This window comes from Dipodomys merriami, unplaced genomic scaffold (genome assembly GCF_024711535.1).
Source record: "Dipodomys merriami isolate MVZ:Mamm:240054 unplaced genomic scaffold, mDipMer1.0.p SCAF_4, whole genome shotgun sequence".
Lineage (NCBI taxonomy): Eukaryota > Metazoa > Chordata > Mammalia > Rodentia > Heteromyidae > Dipodomys > Dipodomys merriami.
In genome coordinates this window covers 56581364-56605628 of record NW_027205603.1, presented here as the reverse complement: position 1 = coordinate 56605628, position 24265 = coordinate 56581364, and the positions used below count along the sequence as shown (strand labels likewise).

The 24265-nt window shown below is 35.8% G+C and overlaps 1 protein-coding gene across 1 annotated transcript in view; it reads left to right on the top strand.

Annotated features, from left to right (window-relative positions):
• The window catches only part of Nbn (nibrin), a 39475-nt gene that overhangs the window by 4680 nt on the left and 10530 nt on the right, over positions 1–24265 (top strand). Inside the window, exons 4-13 of the mRNA XM_069991029.1 lie at positions 367–526; positions 3528–3631; positions 7531–7648; positions 8189–8382; positions 12279–12376; positions 14314–14440; positions 16768–17037; positions 18360–18786; positions 20050–20205; positions 22506–22619. Coding sequence (XP_069847130.1) covers positions 367–526; positions 3528–3631; positions 7531–7648; positions 8189–8382; positions 12279–12376; positions 14314–14440; positions 16768–17037; positions 18360–18786; positions 20050–20205; positions 22506–22619 — 1768 coding nt within the window. The remainder of the gene's footprint in view (positions 1–366; positions 527–3527; positions 3632–7530; positions 7649–8188; positions 8383–12278; positions 12377–14313; positions 14441–16767; positions 17038–18359; positions 18787–20049; positions 20206–22505; positions 22620–24265) is intronic.

Below are 24265 nucleotides of genomic sequence, written 5' to 3'. Positions count from 1 at the left end.
CAGTAAGCTGAAAGCAATATAATTTAGTTTCTCCTTATCACAGAAGGAACCTTGAGCCTAAATATACTTAGTACATTTGTGGCTTACAATGATAAGAGGAAAGTTTGTATGGACCCTGAGTTTTAATGAGAGTTCATTTGCTGATTCATCATATATGAAAGTATAATGTTAATTTTTGCCACTGCTTGTTCTTCATTAGAACTAAAGACTTGGGAAATGATTATTTCATAGGTTAGAAAGTTTAACAATACATACAAATTAAGATTCACTATGTGGTATGAACGTAGTGTTTTAAAATACTAAAAGTTGTCATCTGTATAGCTACAACAATATAACTTTATGTATATAACTTATTTTCATTTACAGAGTAGAATATGAGCCTTTGGTTGTATGCTCTTCTTGTTTAGATATCTCTGGGAAGACTGCTTTAAATCGAGCTGTTTTGCAACTTGGAGGACTTACTGTAAACAACTGGACAGAAGAATGTACTCACCTTGTCATGGTATCAGTTAAAGTTACCATTAAAGTAAGTTGAATGTCTTTTTGTGTTAAAAGAAGTTCTGTAAACTTAAGCTTGCTCATGCACCACACAAACTTGAAAATTTTTATTGTGAAACTGAGAAGTATTAGTTACAGGTTTACTTATATCTATCCCTTGCCTTTATTTTAGGCTCAAGTGAGTTTTCAGATAATCTGTTTATTGTCTGTGACAAGCAGAAACACATAAAATTAGATTTCAGGGTTTGGTTAGACATTTTCAAAAAAGACGTATTTTATCCTTTTTACCATAACATGCATAATTTACATTTCAGTCCAAAGCAAGGAGACTAGAGATTAACTATCAGTCTTCAAAGTTAACTTTCCATGTCATTTCTATCAAGTTGCCTTCCTCTAGTTACTGATAGCATTTCAAGATTTCATGCTCTCTTCTTTAAGCCCCCAGTCTCAAAGATATTAAAGTTTTTTTTTTTTTGGGGGGGGGGGTCTGGTTGTGGGCCCGAACTCTGGGTCTGGGTGCTATCCCTCAGCTCTTCAGCTCAAGGCTAACGCTCTACCACTTGAGCCATAGCGCCACTTCCAGCTTTTTTCTTTTTGCTTATGTGGTGCTGAGGAATCGAACCCAGGGCCTCATGCATGCAAGGCAAGTGCTCTACCACTGAGCCACCTTCCCAGCCCTTAAAGTTCTTACAGTTTAATATTACCTTAATGAATCTTCAAAACCTAGATATGTATAGATCTGTTCCTATAGAAAATGCTGATTATGTATTAAAAATGGTGACACAGCCAAGTGCCAGTGGCTCACCCCTTGGATCCTAGTTACTCAGGGGTCTGAGATCCAGAGATGATCAAGGTTTGAAGCCAGCCTGGGCAGAAAAGTCTGTAAAGCTCCATCTCCAAAATCAGCAACAAAAATCCCTGATGGTTGTATGGCTCAAGTGATAGAATCCCACTAAAGCTAGGGCTAGGCCATGAGTTCAAATATTTTGGTGGCATGTATTTCATCAACAGTTTGACTATAGATATATGGGATTGTTTTGGAGTAATGGTCATAGAGAGATGATCCAAACACCCTTTAGCATTTAATATCCTTTAGCATTTAATATAATGAAATTAGAATGTATGTAATTTGAGGCGGTGTCATAGAGAAAAGCTTACTGCTTGGATGGACGTTCAAGTTAAACTTGTATCACACTGGGGTCATCTTTGATCAAGAATGTTTTCATCTTTGCAACTTTATGATACTGATTTTTACATTTTCTATATAATTATCCTCCATAATACTAAATACTGGCAAACTCACAGCTAGTAAATTCACACATCTAAATGTGAAAAACATCAGGATTTATTTGCAGGCTTTTTCAATATTTTTCAATGTTTTCTAACTTTTTCAGTATTTCTTATCAATCATATGCCCAAAATGAAGCCATGTTGTTATATTGTTTTTTGATAAGTTTTCCAAAATTACCAGAGACTTTAGGATTTTTAAATCTTTTGAGGCCAGGTGCCAGTGGCTCATGCCTATAATTCTAGCTACTCAGGAAGCTGAGATCTGAGGATTTGATTCAAAGCCAGCCTGGCAGAAGTCCCCGTGAGCCTCTTTTTTTTTTTTTTTTTTTTTTTGTTGTGAGAATACCGTACAGAGGAGTTACAATTACATGGGCAAGATAACAAGTACATTTCTTATCAAGCATTGTTGCCTCCTCTTTGTTTCCCCTTCCTATCCCTTCCCATACACCTCCCTCTCCCCACCCAATCCTCCCCCCACCCCCCACCAAAGTTGTAAAGCTTGTTTTTCCACATAACGACTTGTACATCTCATTGTTTCAGTGGGTCCACCTGTATCCCTAGTTAAATGATTTGTTTTTTCCCTTCCCCTCCACAAATTATACCAACATCAATTACAGTGAAAGCATGGGTTATACCGTGGGGGAGGGACATACAAAGCAACAAAGAAATCATCTTATAAATATGTTAGGAACAATTGCATGAAAGGAAAAAAAAACAAAAACATTTGAATACTTACCTTGTGGTATATATACACAATGGAATTCTATGCCTCCATCTGAAAGAATGACATTGCCCCATTTGTTAGGAAATGGAAAGACTTGGAAAAATTATATTAAGTGAAGTAAGTCAGGCCCAAAGAAACATAGGTCCCATGGTTTCCCTTATTTGCAATAACTAGTATAGAAAAGGTCAGATAAGTTAATGTTAGGGGAATGAACCCGTGAGACTCTTATATCGTATTAACCACTCAAAAGCCAGAGGTGGTACTATGGCTCAAGTTGTAGATCGCTAACCCTGAGCACAAAGAGGCTTAGGAACAGTACCCAGACCCTGAGTTCAAGCCCCACAACTGACAAAAAAAAAATCTTTGAATGGTAGCATTTATAGGAACAAAATGAGAAATGGGAGAGTGAAATGATTTTCACAGTTGCATATATTCTTGCTGATACAGTCCACTGTGGAATTGCATGTTACTGCTTTATGCTTGAAATTCAGCCTTTCATACCTGCTCTTGAGGTACTTCCTAAATCCACTTTCTGCATTTAGATATTTAAAACATAAACTCTAGATGGGTATTTCCAAGAATTATGCCAGGTCTTTGCTTTCATTTTATTTTTGTTACATTTTCGAATCTTTTCAGATTTTCTCATTTGAAGCTCAAAGATTATTTGAATATTAGTGTCTTTTCCTACTTCATCTACATTACTCATTTTGAGCTTATTTATTTCTTTTCTTTTTGTTGTTGTTTTTGTTCTTTTTTTTTAATTGTGAAAATACTGTACAGAGGGGTTACAATTACATGGGCAAGTTATCTTCAACAGTACTTGAGCTTTTTTAAAATCAAACCCCAAACAACTTTTTTTTTCTTTTTGATCTTGGGGCTTGAACTCTCTGCCTAGGCGCTGTCCCTCAGCTCTCCAGCTCAAGGCTAGCACTCTACCACTTTAGCCACAGCACCACTTCCAGTTTTCTGAGTGGTTTATTGTATACATGGATTAACATGCTTTCTTCTTTTTTAGACAATATGTGCACTTATTTGTGGATGTCCGATTGTGAAGCCAGAATATTTTACTGAATTTATCAAAGCAATTCAGTCCAAGAAACAGCCTCCACAAATTGAAAGGTATGTGTTTCAAATATGATGTAACAAGAGAAGACATAATAGAATCAGTAGCATTGGTTTTACTTAGATTGCTCTTTTTTTTTTTTTTTTTTGCCAGTCCTGGGCTCTGAACTAGTTCATCATTCTAGTTCATCATGGTTAATGGCAGATTTTGTTAACATGTAAAGAAAAGATTTCCCAAATTCCTTGTTGTTGCATATTTCTTTTTTCTGTTTTTTTTTTTTTTTTTTTTTTATTTTGGTCATGGGGCTTGAACTCTAGTCCTGGGCACTGTCCCTCAGCTCTTCAGCTCAAGGCGAGTACTGTACCACTTCAGCCACAGCACACTTCTGGTTTTCTGATGGTTTATTGGAGATAAAAAGAGTCTCACAGACTTTCCTTCCCGAGCTGGCTTTGAACCACAATCCTCAGATCTCAGCCTCCTTGGTAGCTAGTGTTACAGGCCTGAGCCACTGACACCCAGCTGTTGAGTATTTCTTATTCCCATGAAACAAATGTTAAATAGTTGCTGATATTTAATGTAAGACCTTGAAGGACAAAAAAAATGGCCTTAATGGTCAGATTAACACATGTTGCAACTGCCAGATCTCATTCAGGAGGAACCCCTAAAATTGTGTAATAGGTCAACCCTTCTAAGCCAGGGCTCAACTATTACAGTTGTAGCTTAGGGTATCGAGCTTGTTTCTTCTAAGCTTCAGTTACCTCATTTCAAAAATGCAGCTAAGTTAGGTGTTGTAGATACACCTATAATCTCAGCAGTTGGGAAGCTAAGGTAGAAGAATCTGGAGTTCAAGGCCAGCTTGGGCTACGGAAGACTGACTTTAGGAAAATGGCTAATGTACTCATTATCTGACTTAGGTAACTAACCCTTCTCTATATCACCTTTATAATAGCAGTTAAAAAATTGCAAAAATAAAACCCACAACAAGACTAATAACTGTCACAGTATATAAGATAATTCACAATAGCTTTATTTTATATTTTTTAATTTGTCAAATTTAGAGGCTCTACATTTATATTCTGTTGGTAAGAGTTTGCAGCAGTATAAAGTAGTTGAAAAAGAAGATATTTGACTTCTTTTTTCAAATTGTCTGGTGAATTCTGAGGAGCTTGGTGATTATTTTTCATTAACTTAATTACAAAGGAACTTCCTTAAATACATAGCAGTGGAAAAAGAAAAAGAGACAATGGTGGAAAGGAGTGAGGGAGGGCAGTGCCAGGCACTAGTGGCTCATGCCTGTAATCCTAGTTACTCAGAAGACAGGATCGTGTTTTGAAGCCAGTACAGATAGGAAAGTCCATGAGACTCTTACTCTCCAAATAACAAAAAATCAGAAGTAAAACTGTGGTTTGAGTAGTAGAGTACAGAGCACAGGCTCCAAGTTCAAGCCTCAGGAATAGCACAAAATTTTTAAAAAAAAAGAAAAAAAAAGCATGGCAGTGGATTATATTTTATATGGTACCATATCTGGCTTGTATTTGTAGGAGATTTGAAAAATTAAATGTTTTACAAATAAGGACTTTTTTTTTTGGTTAGTCATGGGGCTTGAAGTCTGGGCTTGGGCGCTGTTCCTGTGCTCTTCAGCTCAAGGCGAGCGCTCTACCACTTGTGCCACAGCACCACCTCCGGTTTTCTAGTGGTTTATTGGAGATACGAGTCTCACGGACTTTTGTGCCCGGGCTGGCTTTGAACCGAGATCCTCAGATCTCAGCCTCCTGAGTAGCTAGGATTACAGGAGTGAGCCGCCAGCACCCGGCACAAGTAAGGATTTTATTATTGACTTTAATCTCTTGTTAACAGACAGAAGCCATTGTGCTCAGCATACCAATTTTGTTCTAGGAACTATTTTATAATAGATGTTTGCTTTTAATATTAGCCAAAAAGTAGATTTTTCTCTTTCTTTGTAACTTTTACCTAGAAGCTTTCTGGGGTTCATTAACATAGTGAACAGATAATGGGATATTGCTGGACTCTGATAAAATATTCTCAGATTTTGAAACGAAGTCCTAGAACCTTATAAGATTAGGAAGGCACTGGTATCTCCCCAGGAAACATCACTTAAATACTACGGAAATACTTAGTATTTCAAACATAATCATTCTTCCCAAAGCCTATTCATCAACCTCACTGGGTATCAAATCCAGTAAATAATGATCTTGGCTACAGATAATGAGGATCTAAGTTTCCAGCTACTGGTGATATGTTTTGTAGTCTTGCAGTTTTTTTAATTAGCTACTGATTCCGCCTGTTATTCATGTTTTCAGGTCTGTTTAACTTAAACCAACTTCTGATTTCTGACTACTAACATACATGACTGCCTGTAGCTTATGCCTGTAATTTTAGTTATGCAGGAGACTGAGATCTAGGTGATCATAGTTAAAGTCCAGCCCATGCAGAAAAGTCCACGAGACTCCGGCTTGAAAATGACCAGGAAAAATCAAGACTGGAGTTACGGCTCACATGCTAGAGCACCAATTGAACAAGTAAACTAAGGAAGAACATGAGCCCCTAAATTCATACACCATTACTGCCAAAAATACATGGCTGGAATTAAACATCTCTAGTAATGTTGAACACTGTTAGCCAGAAAAACCTATTTCTTTATCTTATATTTGATGATAGCAATTGATAGTCAATTTTCAGTATTATTTTAAGAGCCAGGTGCGGTGATAACTGTAGTTGGGGGCCTGAGGCAGGAGAATCACAAGTTGGAGGTTAAAGTGACACATGTAATCCTAGCTTAATTGGGAGACTGAGAAGAGAAGGATTGAGGACTGAGGCCAGTCTGGGCAGAACAGTTTGAGACTGTCTCTGTAGAAAGGATTCTGGATAATGGTCCTCCTCTGTGATCCCAGAAACATAGAAAGCCTAAAAGTAGGCCACATAGGAGGTGATAAACAAGTTCTACCCTAAAAATAACCAAATAACTCAAAACACATACCAAATAGTTTTTAATGACTTGATTACTTAACTCTCTCTTCTTTTAGTTATAAAGCATACTCACTAGTTCCAGATTTAAATTACAAAACTAGTATAAAGTTTTTACCAATAAACAGTGTCATCCTATTTAATTCATCTTTGCATTGTCAGCATAAAACAGGGTAAGAGTCACCGCTGTATAGACCTGACATGATATGTGATAGCTTACTTTTTATAAACCATCCTCAACTTCTTTTTAAAAGACAGTTGGTCTTCTGTATTCTTAATAAGGGAAGTTTATTGTATAAAATATAAGGAAATGTTCCCTTCAAAAAGAGAGGAAGTTGTTTTTTAGTGTTTACAAAGTTTGTGTACTCCAGGGTGTTCTTTTTCTAACTTTCTAATTTAGTTTTAGCATACATTTTTAATATGGGGGGTTCCATCATGATAGTTCCATATATGCACACAGTAAACTTTCAGGTTTACCACCTTGATTGTTTCCAACAACTATTATTTTAGGAAGATTCTGCTGGGAGATCCATAGATCTCTTGGATTCATACACAATGAAGAATACAGGGCTCTCAAAACAAGCCATTTGTCTGAGCTATATTTGCTGGGAGAAGTCTTGAGAAGTGAAGTAGAGTCTTATAACACATAAAATCTGATAGATTCACAAGATCAGCACTCCTTACTCGTGTTATACAGACCATCACATACTATATTGTCCTCATGGAACTTGGTTGATAGCCAACCAGCCATAAACAAATCTTAGATTTGATTTGTGTATTCTTTTGCTGTGCCACAAGATGTATTACCCATTACTATATTTCTAGGAAAGGCATTTATATATTTTGTGTCATTTTTGACCCAGATAAAACTCTTAAATGGTATTATGAAAACTAAATCTTCATTCCATTTAAAACTTTAACAGTAAACATACAGAATAGTATGTAATTTGAGTATATCTTATTTTTTCAGTTTTTATCCACCTATTGATGAACCATCTATTGGAAATAAGAATATTGATCTATCAAGACGACAGGAAAGAAAGCATATCTTCCAGGGAAAAACATTTGTATTTTTAAATGCCAAACAGGTAAAGGTAGAAGCTTAATTTTCTGGTGAAAAACATAATAAGCTTATATACATTATTAGTCTTACCAATACTTTCTGCATTTCATTTGTGTAGCTAAATCCAGAAGAAGAAAAATGTCTCTCTGTACCAGAACTTGCCTAATGTTATGTATATGATTGTAGTCTTTCCTAATATGGGTTACTTAGTCTGATAATTAAATTTCTATCAGTACATAATTGGCAGGCTAAAAAAACCTTTAAGTCTGAACTTGTTCAGTATGTAAACCTTTGTAAAATGCTATCTGTATGTGTAGGTGGTGAGGATTCCAAGAACTTACGTTACAGTGGAGAAATCCTGTGGGTTAGCCCATTAGAGGACCGGAAGGTGAAGGGGGATGAGAAAATAGAAACTTTTATCAGAGTGGAAGTTCAAATTGTTCACTCGAATGTAAAATCTGTGTCTATTGTAATTCCTGCATTGAATTTTCACATAGCAAGTATCTGTGCAGAAAACTCATTGTGACTTTTACATTAGTTTTCTAAATATTTCTTTCATCTTTAGCATAAGAAGTTAAGTTCAGCAGTTGTTTTTGGCGGCGGTGAAGCAAGATTGATCATGGAAGAAAATGAAGAAGAAGATAGTTTCTTTTCAGCTCCAGGAACCTGTGTTGTTGATACTGGAGTAACAAATACACAGATCTTAATTCCTGACTCTCAGAAAAAATGGATTCATTCAATTATAGACATGCTCCAAAGGTACAAAATCATTGTTTAATAGTAAAATATAACACTAGTAGATATTTATGTGCAACTTCTTTGGTTGTATTTCACTTAGTATACAGATAGATTAAAAAAATCTTTGGTTGTATTTCACTTAGCATAAAGATAGATTAATATATATAACAATTATATCATGCAGTATACTTGTGAACTGTTTGTGACTTGGATTGGATACTAGATAATGGACTATCTTAAAGGTTAACATTTTTTTCATTTTTGTTACTTTAATAGAATTTATAGAATTTTCTTCTCCAAATTAGTGAAATGGCATGATGTTTTTCTGCAGAGTATGTTGCAATTGAGGTTAAAATTCAAAACCCAAAACATTTTCTGAAATTTCCTAGAGCTGAAATATCTGTTTGGTCTTTATTGTTACTCACTAAAAGTACATGTAAAAAATTCAGTCACTGTTACATGGGTTGCTCTAAGAAAGTTGGAAGATACTCTTTGGGGGTCAAGGAAAGACTGTTACAGAATTACATCAATGACTTGTTTTTTTAGATTCTTTACTGACATTAATCTTAGCATGGTTAAAGTCAAAATGTATTATAGAAATACCCGAAGTACTCTTTACTAAATTTCTATTAACCCAGCAGAGTATTTGAAATCTAGAGTATTACAGCTGAAAATCCATAGCCTGCTCAGTATATTTTTTTGTCTCCTCAGGATTCCAAGGGATCCTCAGGGATCCCCCCCACCCTCAAAAAGGAAAAAAAATTGTCATTTGTAGTATGAGTATTTTATTTAATGAAAATGTATTAACTAAAAAAGTACTTTGTAGCAAAATTACCACCTTATTACAATAACAAAAATGAATGTGCCATCCCAGAATCTCGGATTAATTGTAAGGGTTCTTACTATTAAACTTAGTTGTTATTTCTCTTTATCATCTCCTCACCCTTTTGCCAGCCTTGTGTTGATCCTCATGACTCACAATATACTATCATCATTGAATGACACACATTTATTTTGTTTACAGGTTAGTTTTTATTTGTTTTTTGTAGAACTCAAACTTTGTACTTTAAGCAGGCACTATATCACTTAAGCTGTGTCTCTAGGGCTTCTTGCTCTGGTGGGTTTTTAAAATTTTTATTTTATTGTAAAGATGCTGTACAGAGGGGTTGCAGTTACATGAGTAAGGTAATGAATACATTTCTTGTTGAAAATTGTGACTCCCTCCTTTGTTTTTCTCTACTATCCCTTTTCTCCTCTCCCCCCCCCCACCCCGCCCAAGAAGTTGTAAAGTTCATTTCCAACATAGTATCTTGTGAGTAGCATTATTGCAATGGGTCATCCTGTGTCCTTGTTTCAGCATTTTGTTATTCCCATTTCCCTCCCCCAATCTCTGTTTTTTTTGAGATAGGGTCTTGCTTTTGTGTCAGCCAGCCTAGACTCCTAATACATATGTTTCCCTTTAGCATATTTCTAGGACTAGAACTATGGGATTATAGATTATATGAATGTTCAACTTTAGAAGGCAATATCAGACTGCATACTGTTTTACATTCCTGTCAGTATGCATGGGCCAAGCAGATGGGCATGGTCACACATATTTTGTCATCTGGCACTTGAGTGGCTATTTCATCATATCTCACTGCAGTTTTGTATTGCCTTGATCATCAGATATACTAAACACTTCATCACATGTTTGTCATATATTCTTTTGTGAAATATCTGCCATGTTTCTTGCCCAGGTTTCTATTGAGATAATTGTCACATAACTTGGTATTAAACACAGGACTTCATCTTTTTTTTTTTTTTTTTTGTCTGTCATGGGGACTGAACTGGATGCTGTCCCTCAGCTCTTCAGCTCAAGGCTAGCGCTCTGCCACTTGAGCCACAGCGCCACTTCTGGCTTTTTTCTTTTTGCTTATGTGGTGCTGAAGAATCTAACCCAGGGCCTCATGCATGCAAGACAAGCACTCTACCACTGAGCCACCTTCCCAGCCCATAGGGCTTCATCTTTTTACTAGGCAAATGCTCTACCACAGAACTTTACCCCAATGTTCTTATCTACACAGACTTCCTTGATATTACTTATACCCAGTTGTTTCTATTTTTTTGTTGTTTCTATTATTTTTCTCAGTTTTAATTTTGATATATGTATTTGGTTCTCTGTAATTTCATACATTTATGTAGTCAACATACAGATGTTCAGAACTTTCATCACCACAAAGATCCTTCATGTTACCCTTTATAACCATATCCACTCCTTTTCCTGCCTTTTCTATTCTGTGTTTCCTGTCCCTAAATCCTAGTATCTACTAACTTGTTCTGTTTCTAAAATGTTTTTTCTTTTAATACTACATAAATGAAATCCTACCGCATATAACCTTTTGGTATTAGCTTTTTTCACTTGGCAGAATTCCTCAGACTTACCTATGTTGTATGTGTCAATCAATATTTTTTGTTGCTGAGTAGTATTCCATGTTGTAAATATACATTGGCATTTTTTACTTTTTTTCGTTAGAAATAAAAGTGCTATGAACATTCACTGTTTAGTTTATATGTTGACACAAGTTTTTCTGGATAAATGCCCAAGGGTAAAATTGCCAGGCAATTACATTTTTTTTTGGGAGGGGGGTCCGGTTGTGGGGCCTGGGTGCTGTCCCTCAGCTCTTCAGCTCAAGGCTAGTGCTCTACCACTTGAGCTACAGCGCCACTTCCGGCTTTTTTCTTTTTGCTTATGTGGTGCTGAGGAATCGAACCCTGGGCCTCATGCATGCAAGGCAAGCGCTCTACCACTTAGCCACCTTCCCAGACCCCAATTACATATTTTTTGTATTTTCTTGATGTTAATCTATTTTTTTCACTTAGGTGCATTGCAAAATCTATAAGTCATATAACTTACCTTTTTAGTGTGTTGAAAAGTGAAAGCCCTTAATTTTAGTATAGTAAACATTAATATCCTTTAAATTAACATTATTTTGTTTTATAGTCAAGTGTCTTTTGTGTTTTAGAAGCTCTTTTCCTAACCTAACCCTTTATATGATTATATATGCTAAAAAATGATTTCCAAACCACAGGCCAAAAACATATCCATATGTATTTTCTACCGATTTTTTACTAATATTTTGATATTTGAATTTAAAGTTCACTTGTATGTGAGACTATATCATGCCAAAGTTCATACATGTGTGGCTTGTTTTAGTTTTATTCTATTCTATAAATCAGTCTATCTTACGGTTCCTAGCACATTTACCACATTGTCTTAATTACCTTAACTTTTAAGAAGTCTTAACTTTTAAAAAGTCTTCATAACTAGTAGAATAGGCCTCTTTCTGTTTACCTTAGAATAATCTTGGTTATTTTTCAAAAATAATCATCTTTTTGGAAATTTGTTGGGATTTTTACTAAGAATTCCATTGAATCACCTTGAGGAAAATGAATGATTTTAACCATTTCTAGCTTCAATATGAATCTCTCCATTTATATAGGTCTCTTTTGTTGTCTTATCAGTCTATTACTGCTATTTTCTAAATATTGCAGAATGTTAGAACTGGAAAAATCTGTATTGTTAATTTTAGCCCTCTTATTATATAGATAAAGTTAACTGAGTTACTGAGAGGTGGTGGACTTGCCTCTGAGTAACATTGCCTTAGTGAGTGATTTGAAATAGCACTATCTGTATTTTAAATTCTGCCCATATTATAAAATGTCATTTGGGGCTGGGGGTTTAGCCCAGTGGAAGGGCACACTGCCCGGCACACGCAAGGCCCTGGGTTGGGTTCTCAGCCCTGGAAAAAAAAAAAAAAAGCTACAAAATATCATTTTATATAACTTTGAAGGAAAAAATAGGTTGGTTCACCTTGGTCACTTTAATAAAAGTTCTTTTAGTATATAATATGTTATTTAAACTTTTATTCTAATAGACAGGGTCTCAGACCCATTCCTGAAGCAGAAATTGGATTGGCAGTTATTTTCATGACTACTAAGGGTTACTGTGATCCTCAGGGCCAACCCAGTACAGGTAATAAAACATTATTTATGTTGATTCTCCGGCAACTTTTGTTTATTTGCACTGATGATAGATTGTATATATTTTACTTGCCAGGCCTGACCATAACTATCTTCTTTTAAAACTCAGCTGTTTATTCATTCATTTACTAATTCAAGAATACTTCTGCCATGTATGGAGCACTATGGTAGGCACTGAAGATTTAGTAATGAATAAACAGGATCCTTATTTTTACACTTTGTAAAATGTATATTCTGGAAGTCAAGATGCAGACACTGAACAAGTGGACAGATAACTTAAGTTCATATAGGGCCAAGTACAAAAAGAAAGGCTAAACAAGGTGATGAGCAGTTCATAGTATAACTTCTTACACATGTATATGGGTAAATTATGTGGGTTCCAAGTCATGGAAGTTGGTTTTATGAGACAGTTTCATGAAAACAGTGAATATATGTCTCTTTCTCGTCTTCCCTGCCCCTCTTTTCACTGTTCTTTTCATATTCATGCATTCATCAATTTATTCAGTATTTAGTTATTCAATAAGTATTTGTTGATCAGTCATTAAATACTTGTAATCATGCTGAACAACTAGGAGTAATGAGGTGAGCAAATCAGACTGAATTCTTGTACTTATAGTATTTGTATTGAGGAGAACATCGTCTTTGGTCAACAAACAGTTATTCTGGGTCATTAGGTTGATAAAATGCTTTTTTTGGTGACTACATAATGTTATCTCTGCAAACTTCTGTGATAGTACAATGAAGTCTTAGAGATACTTAAGGAAATAATGTGAACCTTTGAGTAAGTCATATGGGAATGTGGCAGAAGGCAAATATCTGATTTTGGAGTCAATAATAAACATTTACTGAGGACCTTTTATATTATTAGGCCATAACATGATAAATTAAGTTATAGGTACTTAGTAAATGTCAACTTTATGTTTTTTTTTGGGGGGGGGGTCCGGTTGTGAGGCCTGAACTCTGGGCCTGGGCGCTGACCCTCAGCTCTTCAGCTCAAGGTTAGCGCTCTACCGCATGAGCCACAGCGCCACTTCCGGCTTTTTCTGTTTATGTGGTGCTGAGGAATCGAACCCAGGGCCTCATGCATGCAAGGCAAGCACTCTACCACTGAGCCACCTTCCCAGCCCTATGGTTTTTTTTTTTTTTAGCTGAGAGTTTACTCTGGATCTGTATTTTTTGATTATTAAATAATGCTGTGCACTGGAGATATAGAAAAAAAGGAAGACCTATTCTGTAGATACTAAGGAAAGGTAGCAAATAAATGATGAATGTGAACTACCAACACTGACTCAGTGATTACTGCACCACAGGTAATGTCTAACTTAGACATATATCAGTTTATTTTGTCCACAAAATGCCTTTGTGAGGATTGTGTTTTAATTGGTGTCACTTTGTATATGGCAAAATTAAAGCATAAAGAAGTTAAATCACTCGTGCCACACAAGTAGTGACAAATAAATCATTAGTCAGGTGATGTGCAGGGGAGTGTGAAAGAAGAAACAAGGAGCACTTAATTCAACAGGGAAGTCTCAAAAGCAAGCATTCCCAACCACTACTAGTGGTCTTTGAACTGGTTGCTATTTTAGTAAACAAATAGAAAAGACATGGTATTACGTGTCTTCCAGATAATAGGATATAAATTCTCACATACTTTCCATTTGGAGAATAAATATAATTTTTTGGTCTGACATTCAATATCATTTTAGGCATAATTTAAATTGGACTCACTTAGGTTGATAATATTTCATAGAATTTGGTATTCTTTAAAATCATGTGGTTTAGGTTAAGTGCATCATAGATGTCAATAGATTGTTAGTATGGATAATTTCCTCAAAGTATTTCCTAGCTTCACTGACTAGAAACAACCATGTGCTACATCTTGTATGTCATGGTTATGATTTTTTTTCTTTTCGTTTGTATGATTTACAGAATTAAAGACAACGCCAGGGCCAAGCCTTTCTCAAGACTTGTCAGCCAGTGAAAAAATAATTCCAAGTGCTCCTGTGAATGGTACATTGATCATGAATGGCTCAGAATCAGAGCAACTAGATGCTTGGTAAAAGCTTCTTGTTTAACAAACTCATGTTTTGCAGTAACAGATAAAAAGTTTGTTCAAGAAGTAAAGTTGGTACTTTTATAAAGTTGTCTCTTAGGAGATAAAACATGGGAGAATAAAATCCAGGAAAAATGAACCTTAAGACTGAGATCAGCAAAATTTTTTATAAAGAATTGGCAAGTAAACTTTATTTACAAAACCAAATGGACTTGATTTGGCCTGTGGTCTATAGTTTAGTGCCTTGAGTTTTTTCATACCTTGCAAAGGTGCATGGAAACTAAAAAGAATTCTAGTATTTCAATTGTGATTATTGAGATAAAGTTGGAAATAGTTGTATCCACTTACCAATAGCTTTGATTTATGTACTTTTAGTTACCTGTAAACTGTAGTACAACAATATTGAGGGGGAAAAATTCCTGAAAGAAGCAGTTTCTAAGTTCTAAATTGTGCTGAGCAGTGTGATGAAATCTCTTAATGCCCAGCCTAAGATGAAAATCATCCCTTTGTTCTGTGTGTCTGTTGTAGTGCTTGTGTCAAGTGATCTTTACATAGTAACCTGACACTGCACCATAATGCCTGCACTGTTCATCTCATTGCCTATCAGCACATACATATTGTTGCATCTCATTTTATTAAAAAAGGATGAGTACAACTTAGTATTTTGAAAGAGACTACATTTTCATAATTTTTTACTATAGTCTTTGTTATAAATGTTTATTACTAGTTACTGTTGCTTATTTCTTAGGTGCCTAATTTGTAAATTAAGCTATCATAACTATGAGCAGTGTTCAATATGCCATTGGCCCTGACCATCCATTGGGAGTCTTATAGGATGGTCCTCCACAGATGTGGGGGGACTATTATAAACGTGTTTGTCTTATATAAATATGCCTTTTGTTTAAGTAATATGCTGTTTGTCTATATAAATATGCCTTAGAATTTTGAAAAACTTAACAGGATAAAGCTAGTTATTTAGTTAATATTTATTCACGAAGACAAGTTTTTAGTGGTTATTTGAAGAATGATTCTGGGTTGTTTTGTTTCTTAATTGAAAAGAGTTAGCTCTTCTGTATTCTGTGGGTTATTTATTTTTTATTTTTGTTTAAAACTTATTTGTTTTAAGTTGTTTAATAATGAAGTATTCATATTCAGGTAACTATATCACTATATTAGACTTTATTTTAATCATTTATTACCTATATATTTTATGTTGTAACCATATTTAATTTTTCTTGGTGTGTCTGTGTCTGTGTGTCTGTCTTTTCTTCCATAGTTCTCACTGTGTAGTCCAGATTAGCCTCAGCCTGGAGATCCTTCTGCCTGCCTCAATGTCCTTAGTGCTAGGATTATAGGCATGTGCAGTGCCTGGTATTTAGATTTATTTTTTTGGTAATGCTGAGGTTTGGATTCAGGATTTTGAACTAATGCAGCAAGTATGCTACCACTTGAACCACACTCCCAGACTTATTTTTTCTCCCTTTAGCATTTTTGTCTGTACTGCTCTGGATCATGATTCTTCTTATACCTCCTGAATAGGTGGGATTACATTGCTGTACCACCATGCCTAATTTCTTTTTTGACAGTCTGGCCTTGAATTGCAGTCTTCTCAATCTCTGCCTTTTAAAAGTTGAGACACTGTTACTGGCCTAGATTTAACTTTTTAAGCAGATTGTTAAATTACTGTTTTTTGTTTGTTTGTTTGTTTGTTTTTGGTCCGGTTGTGGGGCCTGAACATTATAAAACTGTTTTGTGTATTTAAAATATTTTCTGATAGTCTGGAGTTCTGTATTACAAATTGCCATTTAGACTGGGTATTATTATATTAAGTGATCTAGAGGTACCCTGTACGTAATACCAGAATAAAGGGAGCTCATTGTGATTTTCTTTTTTTTTTAATTTGATTTTCTGATACATGGTCTCATTACAGAGCCCAGATTGGCCTGAAACTTGCTATGTAGGCCAAGCTGGCTTTAAACTTGGCAATCCTAAGTGCTGATATTCAGACTTGTACCACTATACCTGGCCCTGATTTTCCATTTTTTGTTATAATGCATTCATATAGAAATAACATGAAATTTTAACCAAGACCAAAAATGATGGAATTATCACCTAGTTTAATCTGGGATGGGATACTAGGTTGCTATTTCATGTCTACTAAAGCCCTGAAGTGACAAGGGAACTACTTGTTTGCCATACCAAAATGTGTTCACTGAATTATCAGAAGACAATCTAATGTTATTTTCATTGTAACTACTTAACAATCTCAGTCTCTAGATAAAAGTATATGTAAATGTATTTACTTTGCTTTTTTTTTTTTTTTGCCACAGTATATATTTGAGTGAAATGTCAAAAGAAGTAAAAATTTCCGGAATGGGACAGAAATTTAGAACGCTTTCACAAGAAACATCTACTACAAAGGAGCCCTTCCCAAATAATAGTAATAATAATACAGTATCAAATACTTTAGGTAAAACTAAGTTTTCAAACTGTCAGCTTTCACCAACTAAAGTCCTACCTGTAAATAAAAGTAGAGCTTCAGCTTCTCAACAGCAGCTGAATTCAATCAAAAACTACTTTCAACCATCTTCTAAAAAAAGGTATATTTTTAATAATTTCTCCTGCGTCATTAAAATACTTTTAATAATATTGGAGAGTATTATTTTCCTTTATCTGTTGTTTGCTATTTTATGATTCTGTGGAAAGCTGTAGCCCTATGAGCTATTCTGTCTCAGAAACATCCTGATTTCCTTTTACAAAAGTATTGGAGTTTCATCTTTGTTCTCCCGTGCTATATTTGAGCTATTGTTTTGTTTGATGACTTCTAAAATCTCCTTCCTCCTAGTGCCCCAGTAACATCTCTGACAATATAAAGAGAATTGGCCTTATTGCAACCTAATTTTTTCTCCTCTGCTTCCCTGTTGATCGTGTGTGTGTGTGTGTGTGTGTGTGTGTGTGTGTGTGTGTGTGTGTCTGTCTGTCTGTCTGTCTGTCTGTCTGTCTGTCTGTCTGTCTTAAACTCAGGGTCTGTCTGTCTGTCTGTCTGTCTGTCTTAAACTCAGGGCCTGGGCACTGTCCCTGAGGTTTTGTGCTCCAAGGCTTGGGAATGAGAGTCTCAGGGACTTTCTTGCCCAGGCTGGCTTCAAACCGCAGTCCTCAAATCTCAGCCTTCTGAGTAGTCAGGCTTATAGGCATGAGCCACTGGCAACTATTTTCGTTATCACTTAGACCCCACCCCTGCTATTTGTGTTACCCGATTCCTACTTCAAACTACAACCTCTATTGGGCTTTCTTTCTAGTACTCTGATATTAGTTTTAATAGACTTTACTGTTCTGGTTCTTTATAAATCCAGCAAACTTCTAGAGAATAGAAATCTAAGTCATTGCTCTGTGGACCTTAATATAGTTTGCTAGAAGAAAGTGTTCAGTACTTAGTGAATGATACAGTATCTCATTGAATGCTTTGGTGATGCTTTCACATAATATTTGCAGTGTGTACTTGGTGCCATGTTCTAGATTTAGAATCTGGTTTGTTACTTTAAATCCAGCTCCCAATCTATCAGGTTATATTGCTAGGCTAATAATTCCCTGGCCACACTTCCCTACAGTATAATATAGGCTGCTTTGTTCTGACAAGAAGTCCTTTGTACTTAGATATTTCTTCCTTTCTCCTCCACACTTATTAGCTAACTTTACTTCAGCAGAGGATATGGAGCCTTCTCCATGTTGCTTTAACTATAGGATCTACAAGTCCTAATAGTAGAATGTACATGAATTGTGAATTGTTTCCAAATTTTTATTTGTTGATGTCCAATGATACTGTTAGTAAAATCAGGAGTGCATTGTAAATTAAATGGAAAGAATGGTGAATATTGTCACACTAAAATATTACTCTGTTATATTTATATTTTTCTAATCTAAGGGAAAGGGATGAAGAAAATCAAGAATTGTCTTCATCCAAGTCAGCAAGAATAGAAATGTCTTGTTCTCTTTTAGAACAGACACAACCAACGACACCCTCATTGTGGAAAAATAAGGCGCAAGATTCTTCGCAGGATGAGCCCATGGGCAAAGAATCAGATAAATTATTTTCAGATGATGTAGATTTAAAATCTGATGTGAAAATTTCTGCCAGTAAATTTCTTTCTTCAGAAAAAAGAAAAATTGATATTTCAGCCATAGAAGATGAGATATTAGAAAATTTACTCAAGGACACAAAGCAAGAGTTAGAAAATAATGTGAAAATTGAAAAGCCAGAGGAAGATGGGAATATTAGAAAAAAGCCAAAGATGGATATAGAAACAAACAACTCTAATGATGAAACAATACCGGAAAGGAGTAACATATCTGTAAGTGAAATTTTTAATGAGAAGTACTATAAACTTAAAAGTACCTTATTTTGTATTTAGGAAAAACTATCATCAACACCCAGTATAAAGTATGTGAAGATTTGTTGGTCTATAAGGTAAATGTTAAAATTACAGTGATTTTTTTCAACTATATAAGATAAATTACAAAAAAAAACCCAACCCTATTGTCATGTTTGTTTTGATGGGCTTTCAGATTAGGTTGTACTGTTATAAAAGTCATTTGGCTAAGTACAGGTAGGTAATACAGTAAACAGCCACAGCAAGATGAAAGACGTTAGTAAAAGAAAGTACTATATCAAAATTCAGGATCAAGTATGTATGACATCTCTAGGAAAATTTTGTTTTGATTTTGCTCATTAATATTCATGAATGTTGGTGCTTTATGTTTCTTATTATGTCTGAGGAAGCTCTTCATATTAGTTCAGTCTCCTGTAAGTGGAATTGGTGACCTCATCACCTGTTAAAATTTCTACCTCCCCAGCTGCCACATTTGTAATGAATGAGGACATACTTAGCCATAGTAGTAGGGAACTAGAAGGGAAAAGGTCTTTTCCATCTGAATTCCTCCTTCCTATGGCGCTTTTTTCAGGAAACTAGACCAGACTTAACTTTTTTATTGAGCAAAATTTAATTATGGATTGCACACACTCCCTCTTTCGCCCTAGTCTGAAGAAGATTTGGGAAGTGTTTAAAGTCTGGTCCACTCTAAGCTTTAGCAAAATTAGGGAGGGAGGGAATAAATTGATTACATTTTGCACAGAGTAGGAAGGGAGAGGGCGCTTGTTATGAAGAATTTAAGCATTTTCTGGCTGGGCACTGATGGCTCATGCCTCTAAAACCTAACTATTCAGGAGGATGAAATCTGAGGATTACAGTTTGAAGCCAATATTGGTGTAAAACGTTATTGAAAAGAACCAGACAATACTGAGATTTCAAATCAAGAGAATATTTACAAGAATATGTATTATTCATTAAGATAGTATTTATTAGACTAAGTTACTAAGGTAAAATACTCCATGGCTTTTAATCTTTGAGTACACATGAATATGTTGTTTTCAAATTTATAGCGCACATGGGTAACTTAATTTTGATTTAAAAGGGATATAACTTGATTCCAAAGAAAAAGTTCAAATATCAGAAATAACCCTTCTTGCTATTTTCTTCAGTTATTTGAACTCCCTTGTAGATTATTACATCATAAGTCATTTTTCTTCTTCATCTATCCATTTTACTCTTCTTAAGGTCAATGATGAACTTCAGGACAGTAGTGAAATGCTTCCAAGAAAGGTACTACTGACTGAATTTAGATCACTAGTGGTTAGTAACACCACTTCCAGAAATCTGTGTGGGATAAATAATAATTATGGTCAACTCAAGAATTTCAAGAAGTTTAAAAAGGTAGGTAATTTTTAAACTGCATCATTGGAGGGCATTGTTTGAAGTATTTTTAAAAATACCCTTGGGATTAAGCAGTAATAAAAGCAGATTGTTGAAAAAAAGGAAAAAAAAAAACAGGTTATTTCTTCTGCTTAAAAAGCACAATTCTGCAGTGGACACGATGAAAATGAACTTTGCAGCTTGTGGATGAGGATGGGAAGGAGAGAAAACCTGAGAGAGCGAGGGAAGGGATGACCTTGTCCAAAAAGAAATACACTCTTGACCTGAGTTATGTAACTGATTTTTATTTATTTTTTATTGTGAGAATACCATACAGAGGAGTTACAATTACATGGACAAGATAACAAGTACATTTCTTATCAAGCATTGTTGCCTCCTCTTTGTTTCCCCTTCCGATCTCTTCCCATACTCCCCCCCTTCCCCCTACCTAATCCTCCCCCCACCCCCCCCCACCAAAGCTGTAAAGTTCATTTTTCGACATAACGACTTGTACATCTCATTGTTGCAATGGGTCCACCTGTATTCCTAGTTAAATGATTTGTTTTTTCCCTTCCCCTCCACAAATTATACCAACATCAAGTGAAGTAAGCCAGGCCCAAAGAAACAGGTCCATGGTTCCCCTTATTTGCAATAGCTAGTATATGTCTCAGTCAAGCAGAAAAGGTCAGATAAGTTGATGTTAGAGGAATGAACCACAAGATAAGTATTCAAATGTTTTTTTTTTCCTTTCATGCAATTGTCTCTTAACATATTTATAAGATGATTTCTATGTTGTTTTGTACATCCCTCCCCCACGGTATAACCCATGTTTCCACTGTAACTAATTTTTTTTTAAGCACAGTTCTAGCTGGGGAATGCTCTCACCTGTAATCATAGCTATTTAGAAGGCTGAGATCTGGAAGACTGGTTTGAGGGCCCCCCCTACCCCCAGGCAAAAGTTCACTGACTGCTTGTCAACCAATACATGGGCATAGTGGTATACTTTTTTCATTCCAATTAAATCTGGAAGTATAAGAAATAGGATTGTGTACAGGCCTGAGCCTAGGCAAAAAGCATGATGCTGTGTCAAAAATAATGAGTGTGGAAAAAGTCCTAAAGGGATCTCAGCAATTGAACACCCACCTAACAAATGTGGGGTGCTGACTTCAAATCCAGGTATTACCAAAAAGAATTCAGACATACTATATATCAAAGAGGAAGCAAAAGAGGTCTATTAATAATTGAAGTATAGGAGCTCAGAGTTATTGTAAAATGGGTAGGAAAGAAGTAAAACCCTGAATAATGCTATCCTAGACAAAACAAAATTATTTTCTAACTCTAAGAAATTCAATCTATAATGTATATAGAAAGATGTTTAAAAAGATTTTTCTCCAAAGAATTTGTCTGGGTACTTAAGTTTCATTGTAAATCAATGGCATGGATCTCTGTTTTTAAATTATAGCTTAATGATGAAAAATAAATTAAAATTTTCTTTCAAGTTCACATTAAAATTTCAAAATCTTGTTTAGAAATATTAAACTAATTACTTACCTTCTAACTTAAGTATTATCAGTGTTTTATATGACCCTTTCATAAATTGCCTCTTTGTTGTACTCCTTTATTTGTAAACAATGTCAAAGTGTAAATTACCATCCCCAATATTTTCTGCTAAGGATCTATAAACTACAATAATGTATAAAAACATAAATTTTCAGGGCTGGGAAGGTGGCTCAGTGGTAGAGCGCTTGCCTTGCATGCATGAGGCCCTGGGTTCGATTCCTCAGCACCACGTAAGCAAAAAGAAAAAAGCCGGAAGTGGCGCTGTGTCTCAAGTGGTAGAGCGCTAGCCTAGAGCTGAAGAGCTGAGGGACAGCGCCCAGGCCAAGAGTTCAGGGACCACGACCGGACCTAAAAAAACAAAAAACATAAATTTTCATTTATTACTACCAAGGGTACAAACATTTAAATCAGAGTATTTTAAATTTCAGTATATATGTTCATATACTGAGTTGCTTTACTTGTAATAAGAGGCCAAGGCCATTTTAAAATAAAAACTCTTTTAAATTTTAAACTCTTAAATTGTTCTTAGCTTCTGAGTCCTAGCAACATGTCTAAATCTCAGTATTGTAATAGCTAGAAAACTAAAGGGTTAAACAAGATGGGTCTAGCACAGAATTGGGTCTCTCACATTCAATTATAGGTTCTTAAACATCCTTGACACTATGTTAGGCAGTATTTATACTTTTTGCTTTTAAATTTTCTTAAAAAATTATTCATCTTTGTTAATATATGTAAACCTCCCAACTTTTACTACTTAACAGGTCATATATCCTGGAGCAGGAAAACTTCCACGCATCATTGGAGGATCTGATCTAATACCTCATCATGCTCGAAAGAATGCAGAATTAGAAGACTGGCTGAAGCAGGAAATGGAGGTTAGTAGGAATCTAGGTCCTCAGACTTCTTTGTATTGCACTTTGTTATAACGTTATATGCTTCTCAAAACCAAAATTAATTTGGTTTGGGGTCATTCACTCAGGAAAGATACTAAATATAGACTATTAAGATTAACCTTTCCATAACATTTTGTTATGAAATTCTAGATTTTTGTTAGCTACAAAAAAGGTGGTATCTAAAGCTGGGCTCTAGTGTTTCATGCCTATAATCCTGGCTACTTAAGAAGCTGAGATCTAAGGATCACAGTTCAAAGCCAGCCCCAGTAGGAAAGTTGGTGAGACCCTTATCTTGAATTAACTACCAAAAAGCCAGAAAAGAAGCAGTGGTTCAAGTGGTAGAGTGCTAGCTTTGAGCAAAAGCAGCTCCAGAACAGCACCCAAACTATGAGTTCAAACCCCAGAAGTGGCATGCGCATACACACATGCACCACATACAAAGTGGGATTTAAAAGACAAATTAACTATGCATCCTAAGTTAAGGACAGAAATAAGTCTCAAAGATATTTAAAGGAGACTAAAAGATAATAATGAAAAGGATAGCCATAGTTTTATGCAGAATATTGCACAGTATAACAGTGGTACAATCAGGAATTGTGTTTCAGTAGTTCTGAAAACTTTTCATTTTCTTCAACAGTTATGCTTTCCCTGTTTTCTCTATTATTTCTTTCTGGAATTTCAATTTGACATTTGTTAAATGACTTCTATGTCTTCCTCTGGGCAGTGTTTTTGGTATTTCTTCAGCTAATTTGGTTCAGTACTTCTGTCTTCAACTCTAGATTGTATTGGGTCATCCACTGAGTTTTTAATTCAACATTTTGTATGTTTCATTAATAATATTTGTTTCTTTTTTTTTTTCTAAATCTTATTCCCTATCAATATTTTTTGCCTAATGAAACGAACCACCACATTATTTGTTGATGTGTTTTTTGCTACTCTCCCCACTCCCGTCGTGCAACGCACGTTCGTGTGGAACCTGGCGCTAAACCATTCGTAGACGACCTGCTTCTGGGTCGGGTTTTCATACTTAGCAGAGCAGCTCCCTCGCTGCGATCTATTGAAAGTCAGCCCTCCACACAAGGGTTTGTCTTTTCAACCAACCCCCCACCCCCACGTGGGCGGGCGGGCATCCCGAGCCTGTCCCACCTGGTGGGGTTCGGGGGCGGTTCCCTTCCCGTCCATCCCGTCTCGGTGGGGGGGTGGGCCTCCTCCTTCTGCTCGTTTTTTTCCTGACTATATGCTTTGTGATGGGGGGGGGGGGTGTGGCGGGGTGGGGGGTGGTGTGTGTGTGTGTGTGTGTGTGTGTGTGTGTGTGTGTGTGTGTGTGTGTGTGTGTGTGTGTGTGTGTGTGTGTGTGTGTGTGTGTGTTCGTTCTCTGGTGTGTGTGTGTGTACTGGTGCTTGATCTCAGGGTCTCTGGATTTTCTTTTTGTTTGTTTGTTAATTTTGGGTAGTTAATTGGAGGTAATAGCCTTATGCCTTTCCCTGCCTGGTCTAGCTTCAAACTACAGTCCTAAAATCTCATCCTCCTGAAAAGTTAGGATTACAGGTATGAGCCACCAGGACTCAGCTCTAGTTATTTACTTTAAAATGTAATTTGTAGGATCTTCTTGAGTCCTATATTCAGGC